We start from the raw sequence: 17,518 nt of genomic DNA, 5'->3' as shown, positions 1-17,518 counted from the left end.
ACTGCCAGTAACATTAGTAGAGTCACAGACATGAGGGACATTTAAGTGGCTGCTGGACAAGCACGTGGATGACAGTAAATTGAGGGGTGTGTAGGTTAGGTTGATCTTAGATTAAGATAAATGCTCAACGCACCATCGTGGGCCAAAGGGTTCACACTGTTCTCTGTTCTATGTACTGTCATGTCTCTCTTTTGAAAAACCAACCTAGTTATGTCCAGATCCCATTTATATTGCTAGAGTCTATGGCATGCCTTCATAACTCTCCTATGCTTTGGAAAATAAAGGTCTTGACTTTCATTCTTCATCTTAACTGCATAACCTTTCTTCTGTGTGTCTCCTGAGGTTTGAACCGTCTCCAGAGAGACCAATTTATTTAGACAATTAAACATATTTGGAATTTATTCATGAGATCTGTGGATGATGCATGGCTTAAGCTATGCACAAGGCTGCAGAAAACGTACTCATACACATCCTTGCACTGACACTAACACATTCATATTCATATACATGCAGGTACTCACATCCACATTAACTTACAACAACACATATCATCCTGAATGCAGGAGTTCCAAATTTCATACCATAAGTGGAAATCATTTTGCTGGCTTCTCTGAATAGAAGAATTCCATTTGGCGATGATACTTCAAAATTCAACCTCTGTGACCTACAACATATAAATAACACACTTAATAGATTGCTGATGACACATTTGAGTGACCACACAAAAACATCTTCATATAAAAGATGATTGAAACATGGAGCATCTTTAAGTCAATTAAGAAAGGATTGGATGCAGCAATGGATGCACTATGTGGGGTAGTTTTGAACAATAGGTTAAGATGAGCTGAACAGCCTTTGGCTGAAGTAAATATCTAATAATTTTGTGAGGTTCAGAATGTTGAACATGTGTTTGTCTTGAGGTCTAAGCTGAGTAAACTAGTTGTAAACACTTTAACATATTGGTTTCTCAACACAAAAATCACTTTTGGCAAAAATAGGGGAAAAAAGTCTACCATTTCACTCTATTTTGTACAAGATTTATTTTAGGTTCCGTTTGCTTTTTTTTTGATTGGTTATTTGTTCCCATTCTGGAGAGATTGTTTTCTGTACTGGAAGTACGGACAGGGATCAAAATGTTAGCTAAATTTACATGTTAATGAATAGTAGTTTGAATGTTAAAGAGTTAAGTTTAAATAGTCATGAGGGAAAACTGGAGATCAAAACATGATAGATTTGCACAGTAGTTTGAGGGTGAGAAGTGTGGCCTACTGTTAGTGTTTAAAAGTTAAATATAAAGGCAATTATAAGACCATAAGACCATAAGACATAGAAGTGGAAGTAAGGCCATTCGGCCCATCGAGTCCACTCCGCCATTCAATCATGGCTGATGCGCATTTCAGCTCCACTTACCAGCATTCTCCCCGTAGCCCTTAATTCCTCTAGACAACAAGAACCTATCAATCTCGGCCTTGAAGACATTTAGCGTCCCGGCTTCCACTGCACTCCGTGGCAATGAATTCCACAGGCCCACCACTCTCTGGCTGAAGAAATGTCTCCGCATTTCTGTTCTGAAATGACCCCCTCTAATTCTAAGGCTGTGTCCACGGGTCCTAGTCTCCTCGCCTAACAGAAACAATTTCCTAGCATCCACCTTTTCCAAGCCATGTATTATTTTGTACGTCTCTATTAGATCTCCCCTTAATCTTCTAAACTCCAACGAATACAATCCCAGTATCCTCAGCCGTTCCTCATATGCTAGACCTGTCATTCCAGGGATCATCCGTGTGAATCTCCGCTGGACACGTTCCAGTGCCAATATGTCCTTCCTGAGGTGTGGGGACCAAAACTAGACACAGTACTCCAAATGGGTCCTAACCAGAGCTTTATAAAGTCTTAGTAGTACATCTCTGCTTTTATATTCCAACCCTCTTGAGATAAGATTATAAAGGTATGATTTTTATAAGTTGGCTTCGGAACTGAGAAAATTGGACAAAAGGTGGGGCATCAGTGGAACAGTGGTAGACATTTAACGAGATATTCCAAAAGTGTCAGCAAAGAGATATTCTGTTGAGGATCAAAGACTTCATGTGAAGCATGTACCATCTATAGTTAATTCAGGAAATTAAGGATAAATCAAAATTAAAGAAAAAGTGTGCAGATCGGTGATAATTTGGAAAAACCGGACAGATTTTAGAAATCAGCAAAGAGTTACTATAAAGAAAGGAGGCATAAATATAAAGGAAACTAGAAATATAAAAAAAACCTAAGATTTTCCATGAGTATTTAAAAAGGGAAAGTGTAACTAAAATGAGGGTTCGTCTCTTACAGGATAAGAATGGGGACTCCTGTCCTGAAGTTCAGTCTCTCGATCGGGCACACATTGTCTGTGCATGAGGGACATCACTGGCAAACCTGAATGCTCCAAGCAGGATGAGGACTTTCATAGTGAGTTGACCTTCAAATAGATGATCATTCAAAAGCTTTACTGACCAGACTTGATCGGATGGAGATGGGATGGTAATGGGATCTCCATTGTGAACCATCCAGACAGATCACACAGTCCCTCCAGCCTCTGAATTTGCCGGTAGAGGGGGGAGATTTTAAAAGTTCTCCTGATATGCTGAACAGCAGTATATACATTCAAAAGAATTTGTAACTGGGACATTATTGTGTTGACTGATACTCTGGTTGAAGGCAGCAGGTCCACACAGACCATCAGTTATGAACATGCATGGGCCAATAGGACAGACCCATTGGCAATTGCCAACACCCATCAGAGATCTGCCATGAATCCTCCAAAGGAGGAACCACTTCAGATCCTTAAGTTATTGCAGTACCTCAAATAATACTTTTGCCAAATCAGTTCAGGCATGACTATATTTAGTGTTTGCATTTCACACCTCTTAGGCATTACAAAAGAATTTAGTCCCCTATTCTCTTCAGTAGAAAAACCTGTTGCATTACACTTTAAATGGAAAACAAAGTTCTCTTAAGAGGCAGCTGTTGCAGTGATATCAGGGACCCACATCCTGCCCTCATTCTTTGCTCTATGCTATTCTACAGTTTATATAATAAGCAGCATTGAAACATCTCAGATGACTGACAGATATTTCCGTGATCAGCTGCACTCATAGTGATCTGCTTTAATGTGGTGAGTCTAATTTTCTCACTTAAGTTTCTCTGCATCATCGTTCAATTACACCTGCCGCTGATTTCAAAATATTTATTCCACTGAGTCAGTGCAGGCAAAGGGCACATCCACCAATTTCCTGCCGCCTGCTCAAGAAAACCTTACAATTTACTAATGCCGCGGTTATCAACTACATCAGGCAATCAAGATGAACGAACTTTATCTGTTTCCTTTTCACATATCTTTTTACAGGCCTGAATAACTCATTTTGTTTCGCTGATCTTCTCAATCAGTGAATACCCCTAGCCACCGCTGACAAGGCATTTCAAGATCAAGTGTGTACAGTATACCTAATAAACCCTAGTCAAAGCAATGTCACTATTTCATTAAGTGGATTTAATAATTGTTTTTTATCAGTACTTTTATGCAGACAAGTTCAATCAGCAGAGTTATGGAGTGAGATGTATGGTGGTCTGTATTTTAATACAAAATGTAATTTTACAGTCAAACTTAAAAAAATGGATGTTTGTGGTTTCGACCATTATGCAAAGAATACAGTTCCCAAACAATCAGGGATTCCATTGCCCAACTCATTCCTCACTTCTCTGGCTCAATCAAGTCAACCAGCATTCCTTCAATGACCACGTTAGGAGGTTGGACCAGGAACATTACCAGACATGCCTTAGAAGGAAGCACCAGCATAGTGAAGTTGCAGCACAGGCGTATAAGCTAAATACCAAAAGTGCTAAGTGGTCCCATATCAAAAGATCAGGTAAAAGCTCAGTAGTTTTGATGGATTGGGTTGGATCACCAGGTGGAGTGCAGTGGCTCAAGGGGTGGTTCAGTACCTTCTGAAGGACAATTAGGAATGGGAACAAAATGATGAACACATCCTGTGAAAGAATAGCAAAAAACTGTATAACATCCACCTAAGAATTTCCATTCCCAATAGGGTTACAGCCCAGAAGTAAATTCAAAAAACAAAAGATTTTGATAAAAATGCAATGTGAACATTCTAAATCTGTTGACCCTCATATTCTCCAGCACTTATACACTTTATTGGATTTAGCAGGCAGCAAAGAAGAGGGGCTCAAAATAGCCGAGTGTATAAAAGCAACGTCAAAAGGATGCTGGTTATTGCTGTGTCAGACACACCAAACCAGCCTGATTTTGTGTGTATCGAGAGTATGGTGCTAGAAAAGCACTGCAGGTCAGGCAGCATCCGAGGAGCAGGAGAATCAACGTTTTGGGCATAAGCCCTTTATCAGGAATGAATGGATCAGATTAATTCCTGATGAAGGGCTTATGCCCGAACCGTCAATTCTCCTGCTCCTCAGATGCTGCCTGACCTGATGTACTTTTCCAGCACCATACTCTCGACCCTGATCTCCAGCATCAGCAATCCCCACTTTCTCCTGATTGTGCGTGTGCTCAGAACTGGCCAGTTCCTGAGGGATCCCAAACTGGTCATGCAGTTTGCTGGCAGCACTGTAATAAGGATCAGCCCTTAAATAAACCAGGATATGTGGCTGGTTCTAACCGTCCATGGTAGCCTTCCATCACAAAGTTATCATGATATTAAAAATAGTTGAATGTATGAACAGATGAACTAGGAGGAGAAGATGATCATGTGGCCCCTTGAGCCTGCTTTGCTATTCAATAAGATTATGGCTGATCTGTTTGTGCTTGGAATTTCATATTCTCATCGACCAATGATAACCTTTGATTCCTTTACCCAAAAAGAATCAATTCTCCTCTGTCTTAAAAAATATTCAAATACCCCTCTCCATCATATGTTGAGGCAGAATGTTCCAAAGTCACACACCCCTCTGAGAGAAAAAGAATGCTCTTCATCTCGGTTTGGAGAGGGTGAACCTAATTTTAAAACAATGTACCCTAGTTCTGGACTAACACACAAGCAGAAACATCCCTTCCATGTTCAACTTGCCAAGACAATTCAGGATCTTATATACTTTGATGAAGTCAACCTCACTGTTCTAAACTCCATTGAAAACAAGCTCAGCCTGTCCGACCTATCCTTATAAGTCAACCTGCTTATGCCAGATATCAATCTAATAGAGATTCTCTGAATCCCTTCCAATATATTTACATGCTTCTTTAAATAATTCCAGAACTACACACAGTACTTGAGATGTGGTCTCACTAATGCCCTGATGCAGCAAAGTAATGGAAGGAGGCATGAAGAGTGCCATGAAGTGAGACTCACTAATTTGGACTGCAATTTGGACTTTACTGCAACAAGTCAGATCCAGCTCTTGATTCAAATATTAGTACAAAATCTCAATGTCAGAGGAGGTGAGAGTAGCAACCCTCAGTATACAAGCAGCAGTCAACTGACTGACATTCAGGAGCTCCAGCCAAATTGAGATCACAATGAAAATCATCTCTAACTTAGAGTCATAACTGTCTCAAAGCAAATTAGCTATGGTTGTTGGAAGTTAAAAATCACACAACACCAAATCATAGTCCAATGGGTTTATTTGGAAGCACTAGCTTTCGGAGCGCTGTTCCACAACCACCTTTCAGAGCAGCGCTCCAAAAGCTAGTGCTTCCAAATAAACCCATTGGACAATAACTTGGTGTTATGTGATTTATACTTTTGTAAACTCCAGTCCAACACTGGCACCTCCAAATTATGATTGCTGAACATTTATCAATGCTTTACCAGGATGTCACTGCAGATGCTCATCCGTTCAACTACCTTCGGTGGCTTGTTTACCGGTTGTGTTTCAAGCATAAGGTCAGGAATGGGGTGCTGACTAATATTCTATAGTGTGTAGCTCTGTTTATAATCCATTACTGAAATAACCCATATCAGGCTATCATGAGAGCGAGATAACATTAAGACTTCAACTAATTGTTAATGTGGAGTTTGACATTCTCCCCGTGTCTGCGTGGGTTTCCTCCCACAATCCAAAAATGTGCAGGTTTGGTGAATTGGCCATGCTAAATTGCCCGTAGTGTTAGGTGAAGGGGGAAATATAGGGGAATGGGTCTGAGTGGGTTGCACTTTGGCTGGTCGGTGTGGACTTGTTGGGCCGAAGGGCCTGTTTCCACACTGTAAGGAATCTAAGAATCTAATGTTAATTAAACGTCATTTCCAGTGACAGTCCCATAGTCCCAGAAAACCTTAGCTTGTTGTTGTTGTTGTTGTTGTGTGTGTGTGTGTAAGAGAGAGAGAGAGAGAGAGAGAGAGAGACAGACAGACAAACAACTGGTGGTGCAGGTCACTCCACCCCAATCAAGTGGCAAGGTTCAGCCTTCATTGATCTCAGCCAGTAGCAGAATTGAATCCATACTGTTGATGTCACTCTCAATCATAAATCTGCTGTCCACTCAAATGAAAATTGAACCAGAATAATCATCTCACCTTCACTGGCAAGCTATCCACCATTAGCACTCTGGAGCTTGCCATTAGATGAATGTTCAATTGAACTAGCCACACTAACACTGCAACTACAACACTGCATCTCTCTGAAAACACCATCAATAAGGCTCAAGTCAGTGGCTTGCAATGTGCAAGTTTAATTTCTCAAAAGTATCTCCCATGGTACTCATGTTCTTTAGGTTGTTTGGAGATTGTGGAACGGGCTATGTAAGTGCAAAGTGTGCCTTCTTTATCGCAACTGAAACAGGATTCCTGCAGTCTTGTACTACCCTGCATTCTCCAGAATAACCAAAAAAAAATGACTTTAGGCATTACTCCATTGTTGATAATCTCTCCCCTCCACTCCTGTGTTGAGCTTTTCACAATAGAATTTGCTGTTTTTACAGGAACCAGCATAGAAATGATGACCTTATGACATAAAATAGAATTCAACCATTTGATCTCACAAAGACAGCTGTTAACCACCAATGAAAGCTATCAACACCCTATAAATGCAATACCACTGACATTAATTGAAACAAAAGTGCTTCAACCTTTTAACTGCTACACTGAATCGCTTTATCAACAATCTATCCAAATGCGTTATTTTTCTTCCTCACTACAGTTTACTGTTCAGTGCCAGCTTTCCAGGTTCTGTCTGACATATTGAGGGCTATACACCATAGAATTAAATGGTCCAGATCTCTTTGGAGAACTAAACAATGTGCTAATCTTGGATTTTGAATTCTTGTTGATTCCACACTTGACCACTGATATCACACTGTCCACCATTAAAATTTGGAGGAGCTGAAATTTCTACTTTTTTAAATAAAGAAAACCCAAAATAGGGACTCAAAACTCAGCAAAACATGAAACTCAAACATCTCTGTCCAGAAGGTTTCTGCGAAAAGGAACATAGTCAAGGTATAGTTACATGTGGAACAATAGTCATGCTAGATACTGAAGGTGCAGTCAATCACTGGAGATGATAATACACTGACTGGATACTTTATATTGTGCATTATATTGGTGTGGAATGCTTGGAAGTAGCAATTTGAGTGTCAGCAGATTTCACACAGTTACAATGCTTACAATGCAGTTTGTGCTGAGCAAATATCTCTCATATATATGGCCACAAAGTGGAGACCTGGGTGCTGATTCTCTGAAATAAATTTGTTAAAAGGATGAAGTAAATGTTCTAATGGAAGCTTACAGAGATCACCTTTAAGATGAAAATATCTTTGCTGCACTCGAACAATTGCGTGATTTAAACCCATGTTGGGTTAATCAATGGAGCTATCGAGATTCCCACTCATGGTTTTAAATATTGTGTGTGAACATACAACACAGGAGCAGAAATAGGCCTCCAGGTTGCTTTGCTATTCAAAAAGATATACTTGTGTTTTGAATTCCACATTTCAATCTACCCCGAATACCTTTGATGCCCGCTCCTAACAAGAATCTATTAACCTCTGCCTTAAAAATATTCAATGAACTGACATACAATGCCATCTGTGGCACAGAGCGCCAAAGTCACACAAGCCCCCCCAAGAGAAACAAATTTTCATCTGAGTCCTAAAACAGTGACATCTAATTTTCAAACAGTGCCCTCGACTTTTAATCTCAGCCAGAAGAGAACATATCCTGGATGTAGGTTTGCTCGCTGTGCTGGAAGGTTCATTTTCAGATGTTTTGTCACCATACTAGATAACAGTGAGTCTTCGAATGAAGCACTAGATTGTAGCCTGGTTTCTTTTTATATGTTTGAGTTTCCTTGGGTTGGTGACATTATGTCCAGTGTTGATGTCATTTCCTGCTCTTTTTCTCAGGGGGTGATAAATGGAATCCAAGTTCATCCAACCGGAACTCAACAAACACATTGACTTGGATCCCATTTACCACCCCCTAAGAAAAAGAACAGGAAACTACATCACCACAGGAAATGGCATCACCAACCCAAGGAAACCAAAACATACAAATACAAAGTGGGCTACACCACCAGTGCTTCATCCAGAGGCTTATTTCTCCACGCTTCAGGCTCACTACCTTTATTCCTGATGAAGGGCTTTTGCCCAAAACGTCAATTTCGCTGCTCCTTGGATGCTGCCTGAACTGCTGTGGTCTTCCAGCACCACTAATCCAGATCACTGAAGATGTTGCCCGGTATGGTGATGGAATGTCTGAAAACAAACCTTCCAGCTCAGCGAGCAAACCTACATCCAGAACCTCAACCTGAGCTACAAATCTTCCCAAAACCCACTAGGAGATATCCTTTCTGCATCAACCTTGTGAAGGCCATTCAGAATCTTACACACTTTAACTCCCCATTTCTGTTCTGTGGAGTTCCTCGTGTCCTTTTTTGTAAGGACGATATGTATTTTTACTTAGAAACATATTGGAAAATAGAACTTTAATTATTATTTTATCATTATTTTTAATACAAGCAATAAAAGTGGAACTGCCAATTATTGGTACACAAACTGTATAGGGCATTGGGGAGGCTGCTCATGTGTACAGCTTTGGTCCCTGTACAGTATTTAAGAATAGAAATATTGGCATCGCAGCAAATTCAAGGAAATTTGGTAACCAGATTCCTGGAATGAAGTGGTTGAGTTGTCAAGCATGGCGAAGCAGGTTAGGGTTTAGAAAAATGAAGGGTGATCGTGTTGATGGACGTCATAAGATTCTGAAGGGGCTTGGCAGGGATGATGCTAAGAAGATGTTTCCACTAGTAGGGGAAACTAGGGGATGTAGTTACAAAATAACTGGACATGCATTTAAAAGCTAGCTGTAAAGGAATTTCTTCTATCAGAGTGTAGTGAATATCTGGAATTCTCTACATCACGAAATATTTAAAGAGAGGATAGATAGATCTTTGAAATATCCCAAGCTGGCATGAAAGAGGAATTGAGGCCTGGGGCTGATCAGCCACGATCTTGTTGAATGGTGGAGCGGGTTTGAGGGGGTGAATAGCCTACTCCTACTTTTACTTCTTCTGCCCATTTCCTAAGATGTAATGAATCCCATTCATTTATTACTCCATGAACACAACTGCCTAAAATGGCTCTCAGCTATGCAACACCTCAATTTAAAAACTGTCATCATTGTTTCAGTACCTTCCTCTCTGTGCCTGTATCCCTTTGAGATATCCACGGTCCTTCAATCTGAACTTTTCTTACATCTGCAATTTTAAGCATTGTATCAGAAGACTTAAACTCTGGGATTTTCTCTCTAAGTCACCCTGACTGCTTTTTGTCATGCTGTAAATTTTTCTTATAACTTACCTCTTGAACCAAGCAGTTGGTCACATGCCCTAATAGTCTGTATGCAGATCCATGTCACATTTTGTTTGACAACTCTCCTGTGCAGCACGTTGGGGAACTTTTATTAGTTAAAGGCACTGAATAAATGCAAGCTTTTACTGTTGCATTTACAGAATTGGTAATTCTGATACAGAATTAGAGCCCACCACTGAATGTGGCCTGAAGCTATGGACGGCACTGCCTTGTCCTCTTTGAGCAGACCAAGTAAGCGTTTGTGGTCAATGATTATCATGAATTTTTGTTTAACAAGTTATTGGTGGTACCTCCTGATTCCAAATATTACCGCCAACCCTTCTTTTTCCATTTGGTCATATCTACGTTGTACATTAGCCAGGAGGCATAAGCTATTGGGTGTTCCTCTTCACTGAGCCGCCTATGAGCTAATGCCACCCCAATGCTGTACAGGAGGCATCACATGTCAATGCAGATCATCCTGTGGAATCCAGTTGGCCTTCAGCTAACATTTGTTTTTGCATAGTTACAACATTAATCCCACACACAAGACTGTCTGTAAGTATTTCATTAAGGGTTAAACCAAAGTCACAGCCTTGTGCCAGACATCTTAACCTCATCAAAAATCCTGATATGGATTTCCCTGGTTCTTGAATTGCTGAGTAAAAGCAACAGTGTCTCAGAATTAGAGAAGGCTTGGGGTCATAATATTCCTTAACTATGTCAGTCAATTATTGAAAGGTTTAGTATCTGATGCCTCAGGAAAAGTTAAGCTCGCAATGGCAGAAAAAGCTGCAGTTCCATAGGCTGTCAGGAGCATAATTCATTGTTAGTTATCTGCCACAACATTGTTTGCCTGGAAAAAAGTAATGCATCCATTTCACAGACTGGGCCCAGTCCTTGATAACAGGGTTGAACGAATCAAGCTTCCCAAACAAAGGCACAGTATAAGAAATGCAGTTAAAAGATGACTATTGCAAGTGAATTTCTTCAGGCTCATGCTTCCCTCTCATTGCCATTGAAATTACTCCACAGAGGCAATATCCCGTCACCAAGTTGCCCTTTATTTTACACATGAACAGTCCTTGACTATTATAACGCCTCATACAGAGCCAGGCATCAGAGTGTCAGTATCTCTGACACAATCTTTTTATGACAGCCATGGCTCCTTGACTGGACCAAAATAACAGCCCCAATCAGAGAACTCATATGAGGTCCACTTGGCTGACCTTCAGGAAGCTTGAATTTATAATAGAGAGACCAATCGAGTACTTCTCTAAAGTAAGAAAAGAAGCAGACATCAAAAACAGCTCTGCTGTGGTGAAGGAAACCCTGGGTTATCACTCGCTCCCAGACATTTTGAGAAATATGCCATAATGAGTATGAAGAAAGCACTATCTATGCCATTTGTCTCTGCAACAGATTAACTTTTGTGGAGTGCTTTAAGAAACAGAATGCCAAATTGTTCCATTGAAGTATGTTTCTTCAACCACACCAGTTCAAAATCACCCATGGTGCCAGGAAATTGAATGTATTGCAGATGTCCTGTCCACAACTTAGAGAAATCCAGCTAGAACTGAAGAGGTATCATTGACCAAGATTACAGAAATGAAAGTGCGTGTACAAGTGTCTGATGTTATTGTTTATTTTGAATTAGGCCAAGTGTTAACCACAACCTAAAAATGTATCAAACCTTTAAGTTTCGACACGCAATTTTTTGAAAGATACTGGCAAAATGACTAAAGATGTTAATCAAGTTGCCATCTAGGGAGGAACTCTGGAATATTGCAATTGTAGGTGTCAAAGATTCTTTAATGAGAGAAAATGCATGAGATTCTGAACTATAATCTCCTAGTACTTATTGCAGACTGTAAACAGGGTGAAAAACAAAATAGCTTTCGAGGCAAAAGACATGTTTTGAACCTTCCCCTTTCAAGAATACATATAAACAGTCAGTTCACTCCTGTCCAGTGCGCTGAGATACTCACGTGTACTAGCCTGGCTTCTTGAACTAATGCGCTGTGAAGATCACAGTCAAAGAATTACCTGCTAATCATCCATGTGTTGAAGGACCCTTTCATTCTGAACACTAGGAGCCAACCAGTCAGCAGGTCAATCAGAAGGAAACAGGTCAAAAGTATTTCAATCAAGCTGCAAAGCCAAGAATTTTGAAACTGACTGTTCAACTACCAATGGCAACTCAACCAGGAAGGGCTTCCGTAACAGCTGCAACATTCGTCTACCTCCTCTTTATGAACAACTCAGAAACTGACCTGTAAATATCTGCTCAAACGTTTATCTTGTTTTGGACTCATTTTGCCTTTCTAATGTGTGTGTTATGACATACTTATTTTTTCTCCTGTTTAATAACTAATAAACTCAATCTTTGTTAACTCAAGGAAGCCTTGTTCAATTGGTTCCATTTAAAAAGTAAATTGATTTTGTCTATGAGAGAGAAAGCCCAAGGGTAGGGATCCTTTATCAATGAACTTGCTGTGCAATCAACAGTTTGGGTGAGTAAAGAGCTTGGAAGTGTGTCAATTTGGGTTTTCCCGTCTGGAGCCCTAATAATCTGGAGAACCTTGCCTGGAGTCTGGTCATAATTATATGCTTCAAGCAAAAGATCATGTCTGAAGTTTTAATGCGAGTAGTTCTTAGTCAGATAAAGAAACGATAGTCTCTCAGGGATGTCATCAAATGATCCTGAGAGGTAGGAGGACAGCCCTTCTCAAAGCACATATGGACCTAAGATCCCTATGGGCGTACAAAAGTGCCATCATCTCTTGCCATCCCCTCTAGAATAGTAGTTGAGCAACAAACATACAATGGTGGTTCCTGGCTTGCAGCTTTGAAATGATATGCAGCGCTGTTTTAAATACGACACCAGCAGGGTTAACACCAGAAGCTTCAGCTGCAGTTTGCAATTCTGTCTCTGTGACCGCACCATGAAATAGGAAAGGCACTGTGGAACACTGATGTAGAATTAATGCAGTGATGGACAGAAGATTGCATGAGAAAAATCACCATGTCAAGAGGAACCCAGCCTTCTGAAACTTCCCAGAAATGATACATCCAAATATAGAGTCATACAACATGGAAAGAGACCCTTCAGTCCAACCGTCCAGGGTGACCAGACATCCCAATCTAACCTAGTCCCATTTGCCAGCATTTGGTCCATATCCCCCTAACCCCTTCCTACGAATATACCTATCAAGATGCCTTTTACATCCACCACATCCTCTAGCAACTTGTTTCATATATGCATCACTATCTGCATGAAAAAGTTGCCCCCCAGGTAGTTTAATAGTCTATCCACACTCACCTTAAACCTATGCCTTCTAATTTTCTCCTAGGAAGAAGACCGTGGTTATTCATCCTATCAATGCTCCTCATGATTTTATAATGAGGTCACCCCTCAGCTTCTGACACGCTGGGGAAAAATGCTCCAGCCTATGCAACTTGTCTCTACAACTCAAACTGTCTAGTTTGAGGCAACATCCTTGTCAATCTGATGCAGTTTAATTTAGATAAATGTAAGATGCTGCATTTTGGAAAGGCAAATCAGGGCAGGACTTACACACATAATGGTAAGCTTCTGTGGAGTGTTGCTGAATGAAGGTTCATCGTTCCTTTGGAGTCACAAGTAGACAGGATAGTGAAAAAGGTGTTTGGTATGCTTGCCTTTAATGTTTAGTGCATTGAGTATAGGAGTTGGGAGGTCATGTTTTGGCTGTACAGGACATTGGTTAGGCCACTTTTGGAATACTGCATACAATTTTGGTCTCCCTGCTGTAGGAAGAATGTTGTGAAACTTGAAAGGTTTCAGAAAAGATTTACTAAGATGTTGCTATGGTTGGAGGGTTTGAGCTACAGACAGAGGCTGAATAGGCTGGAGCTATTTTGTTTGGAATGTCGGATGTCGGTTTCTAAGATCACGAGGGGCATGGTTAGGGTGAATAGCTGAGGTCCAAAACTAGAGGACTTAGGTTTATGGTGAGTGGGCATAGATTTAAAAGGAACCTAGGGAACAACATTTGCACGCAAAGGGTTGTGCGTGTATAGAATAAGCTGCCAGAGAAAGTGGTAGAGACTGGTGCAATTACAACATCTAAAAGGCATCTGGTTAGTATATGAAAAGGAAAGGTTTAGAGGGATATGGGCCAAATGCTGGCAAATGGGACTAGATTAATTTAGAATATCTATTTGGCATGGACAAGTTGACCGAAGGGTCAGTTTCCATGCTGTACAGCTTTATGACTCTAAGGAACATCGTTCCTATAGAGAGGCGACCAGAATTGTACACAGTATTCTAAAATGGATTTCACCAATGCTCTGTACAGCCGTAATACGATGTCCCAATTCCTGTACTCAATGTTCTAACCAATGAAGACACGTGTGCCAAACGCCTTCTTCACCACCCTGTCTAGCTGCGACTCCACTTTCATCCCAATGAAGTACTGGAGGCAGTCAATTTCTCAACACTGGAACGAAACAGTGTTTCTACATTGGAGGGGGTCTACACTGGGAGGAGATAATGTCATTAGGCTGGAACGACACAGTGTTTCTACACAAGACAGAGTCACTTTCTATACACTGGAAGGTGACAGTATGTCCGCTCTGGAAATTGACATTGTCTCCGTAATGGAAAGTAACGTTGTCTCCGCAATGGAAGGTGACATTGTCTCCATTATGGAAGGTGACAGCATTTCTACTGTAGAAGTGACAGTGTTTCAGCACTGGAAAATAACAATGTTTCCTGCTGGTAAGAGTCAGTGTTTCTAAACTGGAAGTAGTTTGAATTGGCTTGAAGGTAAGAGACAGGGTGTGTTGGCATGGGGTTGCTTTTCAGATGGGCCAATGGTCCTGGGAGTGGCAGATGGAGTTTAATTTTGATAAATGTGACGTGTTGCATTTTGGTAAGGCAAACCAGGGCAGGACTTAAGTACTTAATGGTAGGGCCCTAGGGAGTGTTGTCAAGCCATGAAATCTAGGAGTGCAGGTACACAGTTCCTTGAAAGTGGAGATAGGTGAAGATGGCATTTGGCATGCTTGTCTTTATTGGTCAGTACATTCAGTATAGGAGTTGGGAGATCATGTTTTGGCTGCACAGGGTATTAGAGTCATAGAGATATACAGCACAGAAACAGACCCTTTATATTAGTGAGGCCACTTTTAGAATACTGTATACAGTTCCTGCCACCTTTCTATAGGAAGGATGTTGTTAAACTTGAGAGAGTACAAAAAATTTACAAGGATGTTGCCTTGACTGGAGGGTTTGCAGTATAAGAAGAGGCTGAATAGGCTGAGGCTGGAGTGTCGGAGGCTGAGGGGTGACCTCATAGAGGTTTGTAAAATCATGAGGGGAATGGATAAGGTGAACAGCCAAGGTCTTTTTCCTGACGTCACAGGTTTAAGGTGAAAGGGGAAAGATTTAAAAAGGACCTGAGGGGTAACCTTTTCATGCACGACAGCTGCATTTATGGAACGAGCAGCCAGAGGAAAAGGCTGGGTATATGAATAGGAAAGGTTTAGAGGGCTATGAGCCACATGCTGGCAAATGGAAGTAGGTCAGATTGAGATGTCTGGTTAGCAAGGATGAGTTCCACCAAAGGGTCTGTTTCTGTGCAGTATGACTCTATGACTGTAGTAAATGCTTTTACTCTCAAAGGAGGTGGTACACTCCAGCATTTCTATGGCATATTCCAACCTTTTAACAGCATGAGAAGGCCTGCATCTAAAGCAAGTCACATCCAGTGTAAGCAAGAATACTTTCTACATTTAATAAGGCACATATTGTGAAATGACTACTTATTTTATCATATCATGTACAGAGGTGCACATTGTCCACCTGTTTAAGAATGGAACTTGAGACAGCTGTGACAACTGTAAACCTCTGCTTTATATTAAACTAATTCAGAAAAAGACTGAACAGGTTGGGTTCTATTCTCTAGAAATGAGAACACAAAGAGTTGACTTCAGACAGATGCTCAAAATGGTTTGCAAGAACAATGTGTCTACAAATGGAAGAGTGACAAAGTAGAACTAGAAATGTAAGATATTCATTAATACATCCAATAGTGAATGCAGGAGAACCTTGTTTACGCGGAGGGGGAGAAAGTAGAAGCTGCTAATTTGAATGAGAAGAACAGCATACAAGATCATGAGAACTTGGATAACTTTATGAATGAGAAAAGAACAGAACAATATAGTAATGTGGAAGTTCCTGTGGAGCTTAAACAACAGCAAACCTATTGGCCCAATTTGCCCTTTTGTATAAAGAGTCACATGATTTCACAGCACAATTTCAATGACCAATAGGGCAGCAGCATGCCTCCACCATAAATGACATTAGTCCTCCCCTCCACTGTTTTGCTCACACAGCATTGCCCTTTGATGTGAAGGGCAGTGCTTTTCACTGGCCACTCGGGTGTTTTTCCTATCTTCCTGGTGGTGGAAATTGAATAAAGATTCGTGCACTTTGTGTCTTTCACTGTGTTTAAAAAAGAAAAAAAGAATGGGCATCTCTCCACCAACACCCTGGTGTCGAAACGAAAAAAAAAGAAAAAGAAAAAAAAAGAAAAAAATAAATGACATTAGTTGTGTCTATAATAGTATTCCTGAGGAATCTGCTGCAGCTTACATGGGAATTTCCTATACTCCATCGAAGGCCACAATGATACTCCGATTGAACTATTCCCCCGACCATTCTCACACAACTTGATTTCATCTATAAATTTACACTTCCTTTTTATAATTTCACTCTTATTTATGGATAAGACCAAAAAAGTCACAGGTCTTGTCCCTACGATATTCTGTTGGCTACAGTTTGATGATTGCAGTCACTGCTGTTTTTCACTGCCTTTGGTTTCCTATTATTTAGCCAATTTATTACCGATTTACAACTTATTCTTTTCTTCCAGTAAGTTTTATTTAGGTCAAGAGTCTCTGGTGAGAAATCTCAAACACTTTCTAAACGTCGAGGAATAAAACATCCACAATATTAGCTTCATTCACCAATGCTGTGTATCCTCAAAGAATTTAATAATCGCTCTCCATTTCAGAATTCCTTGCTGATTTGTGATTATTGCATTTACTTTGTCGAATGAATTTCAATTGCTTCTTGTACCAACATTTATCAGGTTTTCTCCAAGTGGACATGCCAAGCTAACAAATCCATAATTACTTTACCTGGACCAAGCTTCTGACCTTTGTTAGACTCATAGACATATACAGCACAGAAACAAACCCTTAGGTCCAACATGTTCATGCTGACCAGATATCCTAAACTAATCTAGTCCCATTTACCAGCATTTGGCCCATATCCCTCTAAGCCCTTCCTATCAACGTACCCATTCAGATGCCTTTTAAGTGTTGTAGTTGTACCAGCCTCCACCACTTCTTCGGGCAGCTCATTCCATACGCAGGGTAAAAACAATGACTGCAGATGCTGGAAACCAGATTCTGGATTAGTGGTGCTGGAAAAGCACAGTAGTTCAGGCAGCATCTGAGGAGCAGTAAAATCGATGTTTCGGGCAAAAGCCCTTCATCAGGAATACAGGCAGAGAGCCTGAAGGATGGAGACATAAGTAAGAGGAGGGTGGGGGTGGGGAGAAAGTAGCATAGAGTACAATAGGTGAGTGGGGGAGGGGATGAAGGTGACAGGTCGGGGGGGGGGTGGGGGGAGGGTGGAGTGGATAGGTGGAAAAGAAGATAGGCAGGTAGGAC

General features: G+C 40.7%; 1 protein-coding gene across 1 annotated transcript in view; it reads right to left on the bottom strand.

Moving 5' to 3' along the window:
* Positions 1-17,518, bottom strand: part of LOC140491824 (ran-binding protein 17-like) — a 430,222-nt gene that overhangs the window by 245,841 nt on the left and 166,863 nt on the right. Inside the window, exon 7 of the mRNA XM_072590219.1 lies at positions 582-664. Coding sequence (XP_072446320.1) covers positions 582-664 — 83 coding nt within the window. The remainder of the gene's footprint in view (positions 1-581; positions 665-17,518) is intronic.

Source organism: Chiloscyllium punctatum, chromosome 20, assembly GCF_047496795.1.
Source record: "Chiloscyllium punctatum isolate Juve2018m chromosome 20, sChiPun1.3, whole genome shotgun sequence".
Classification (NCBI taxonomy): domain Eukaryota; kingdom Metazoa; phylum Chordata; class Chondrichthyes; order Orectolobiformes; family Hemiscylliidae; genus Chiloscyllium; species Chiloscyllium punctatum.
Note: the sequence above shows the minus strand (reverse complement) of the source record. Positions and strands in the feature narration are given on the sequence as shown.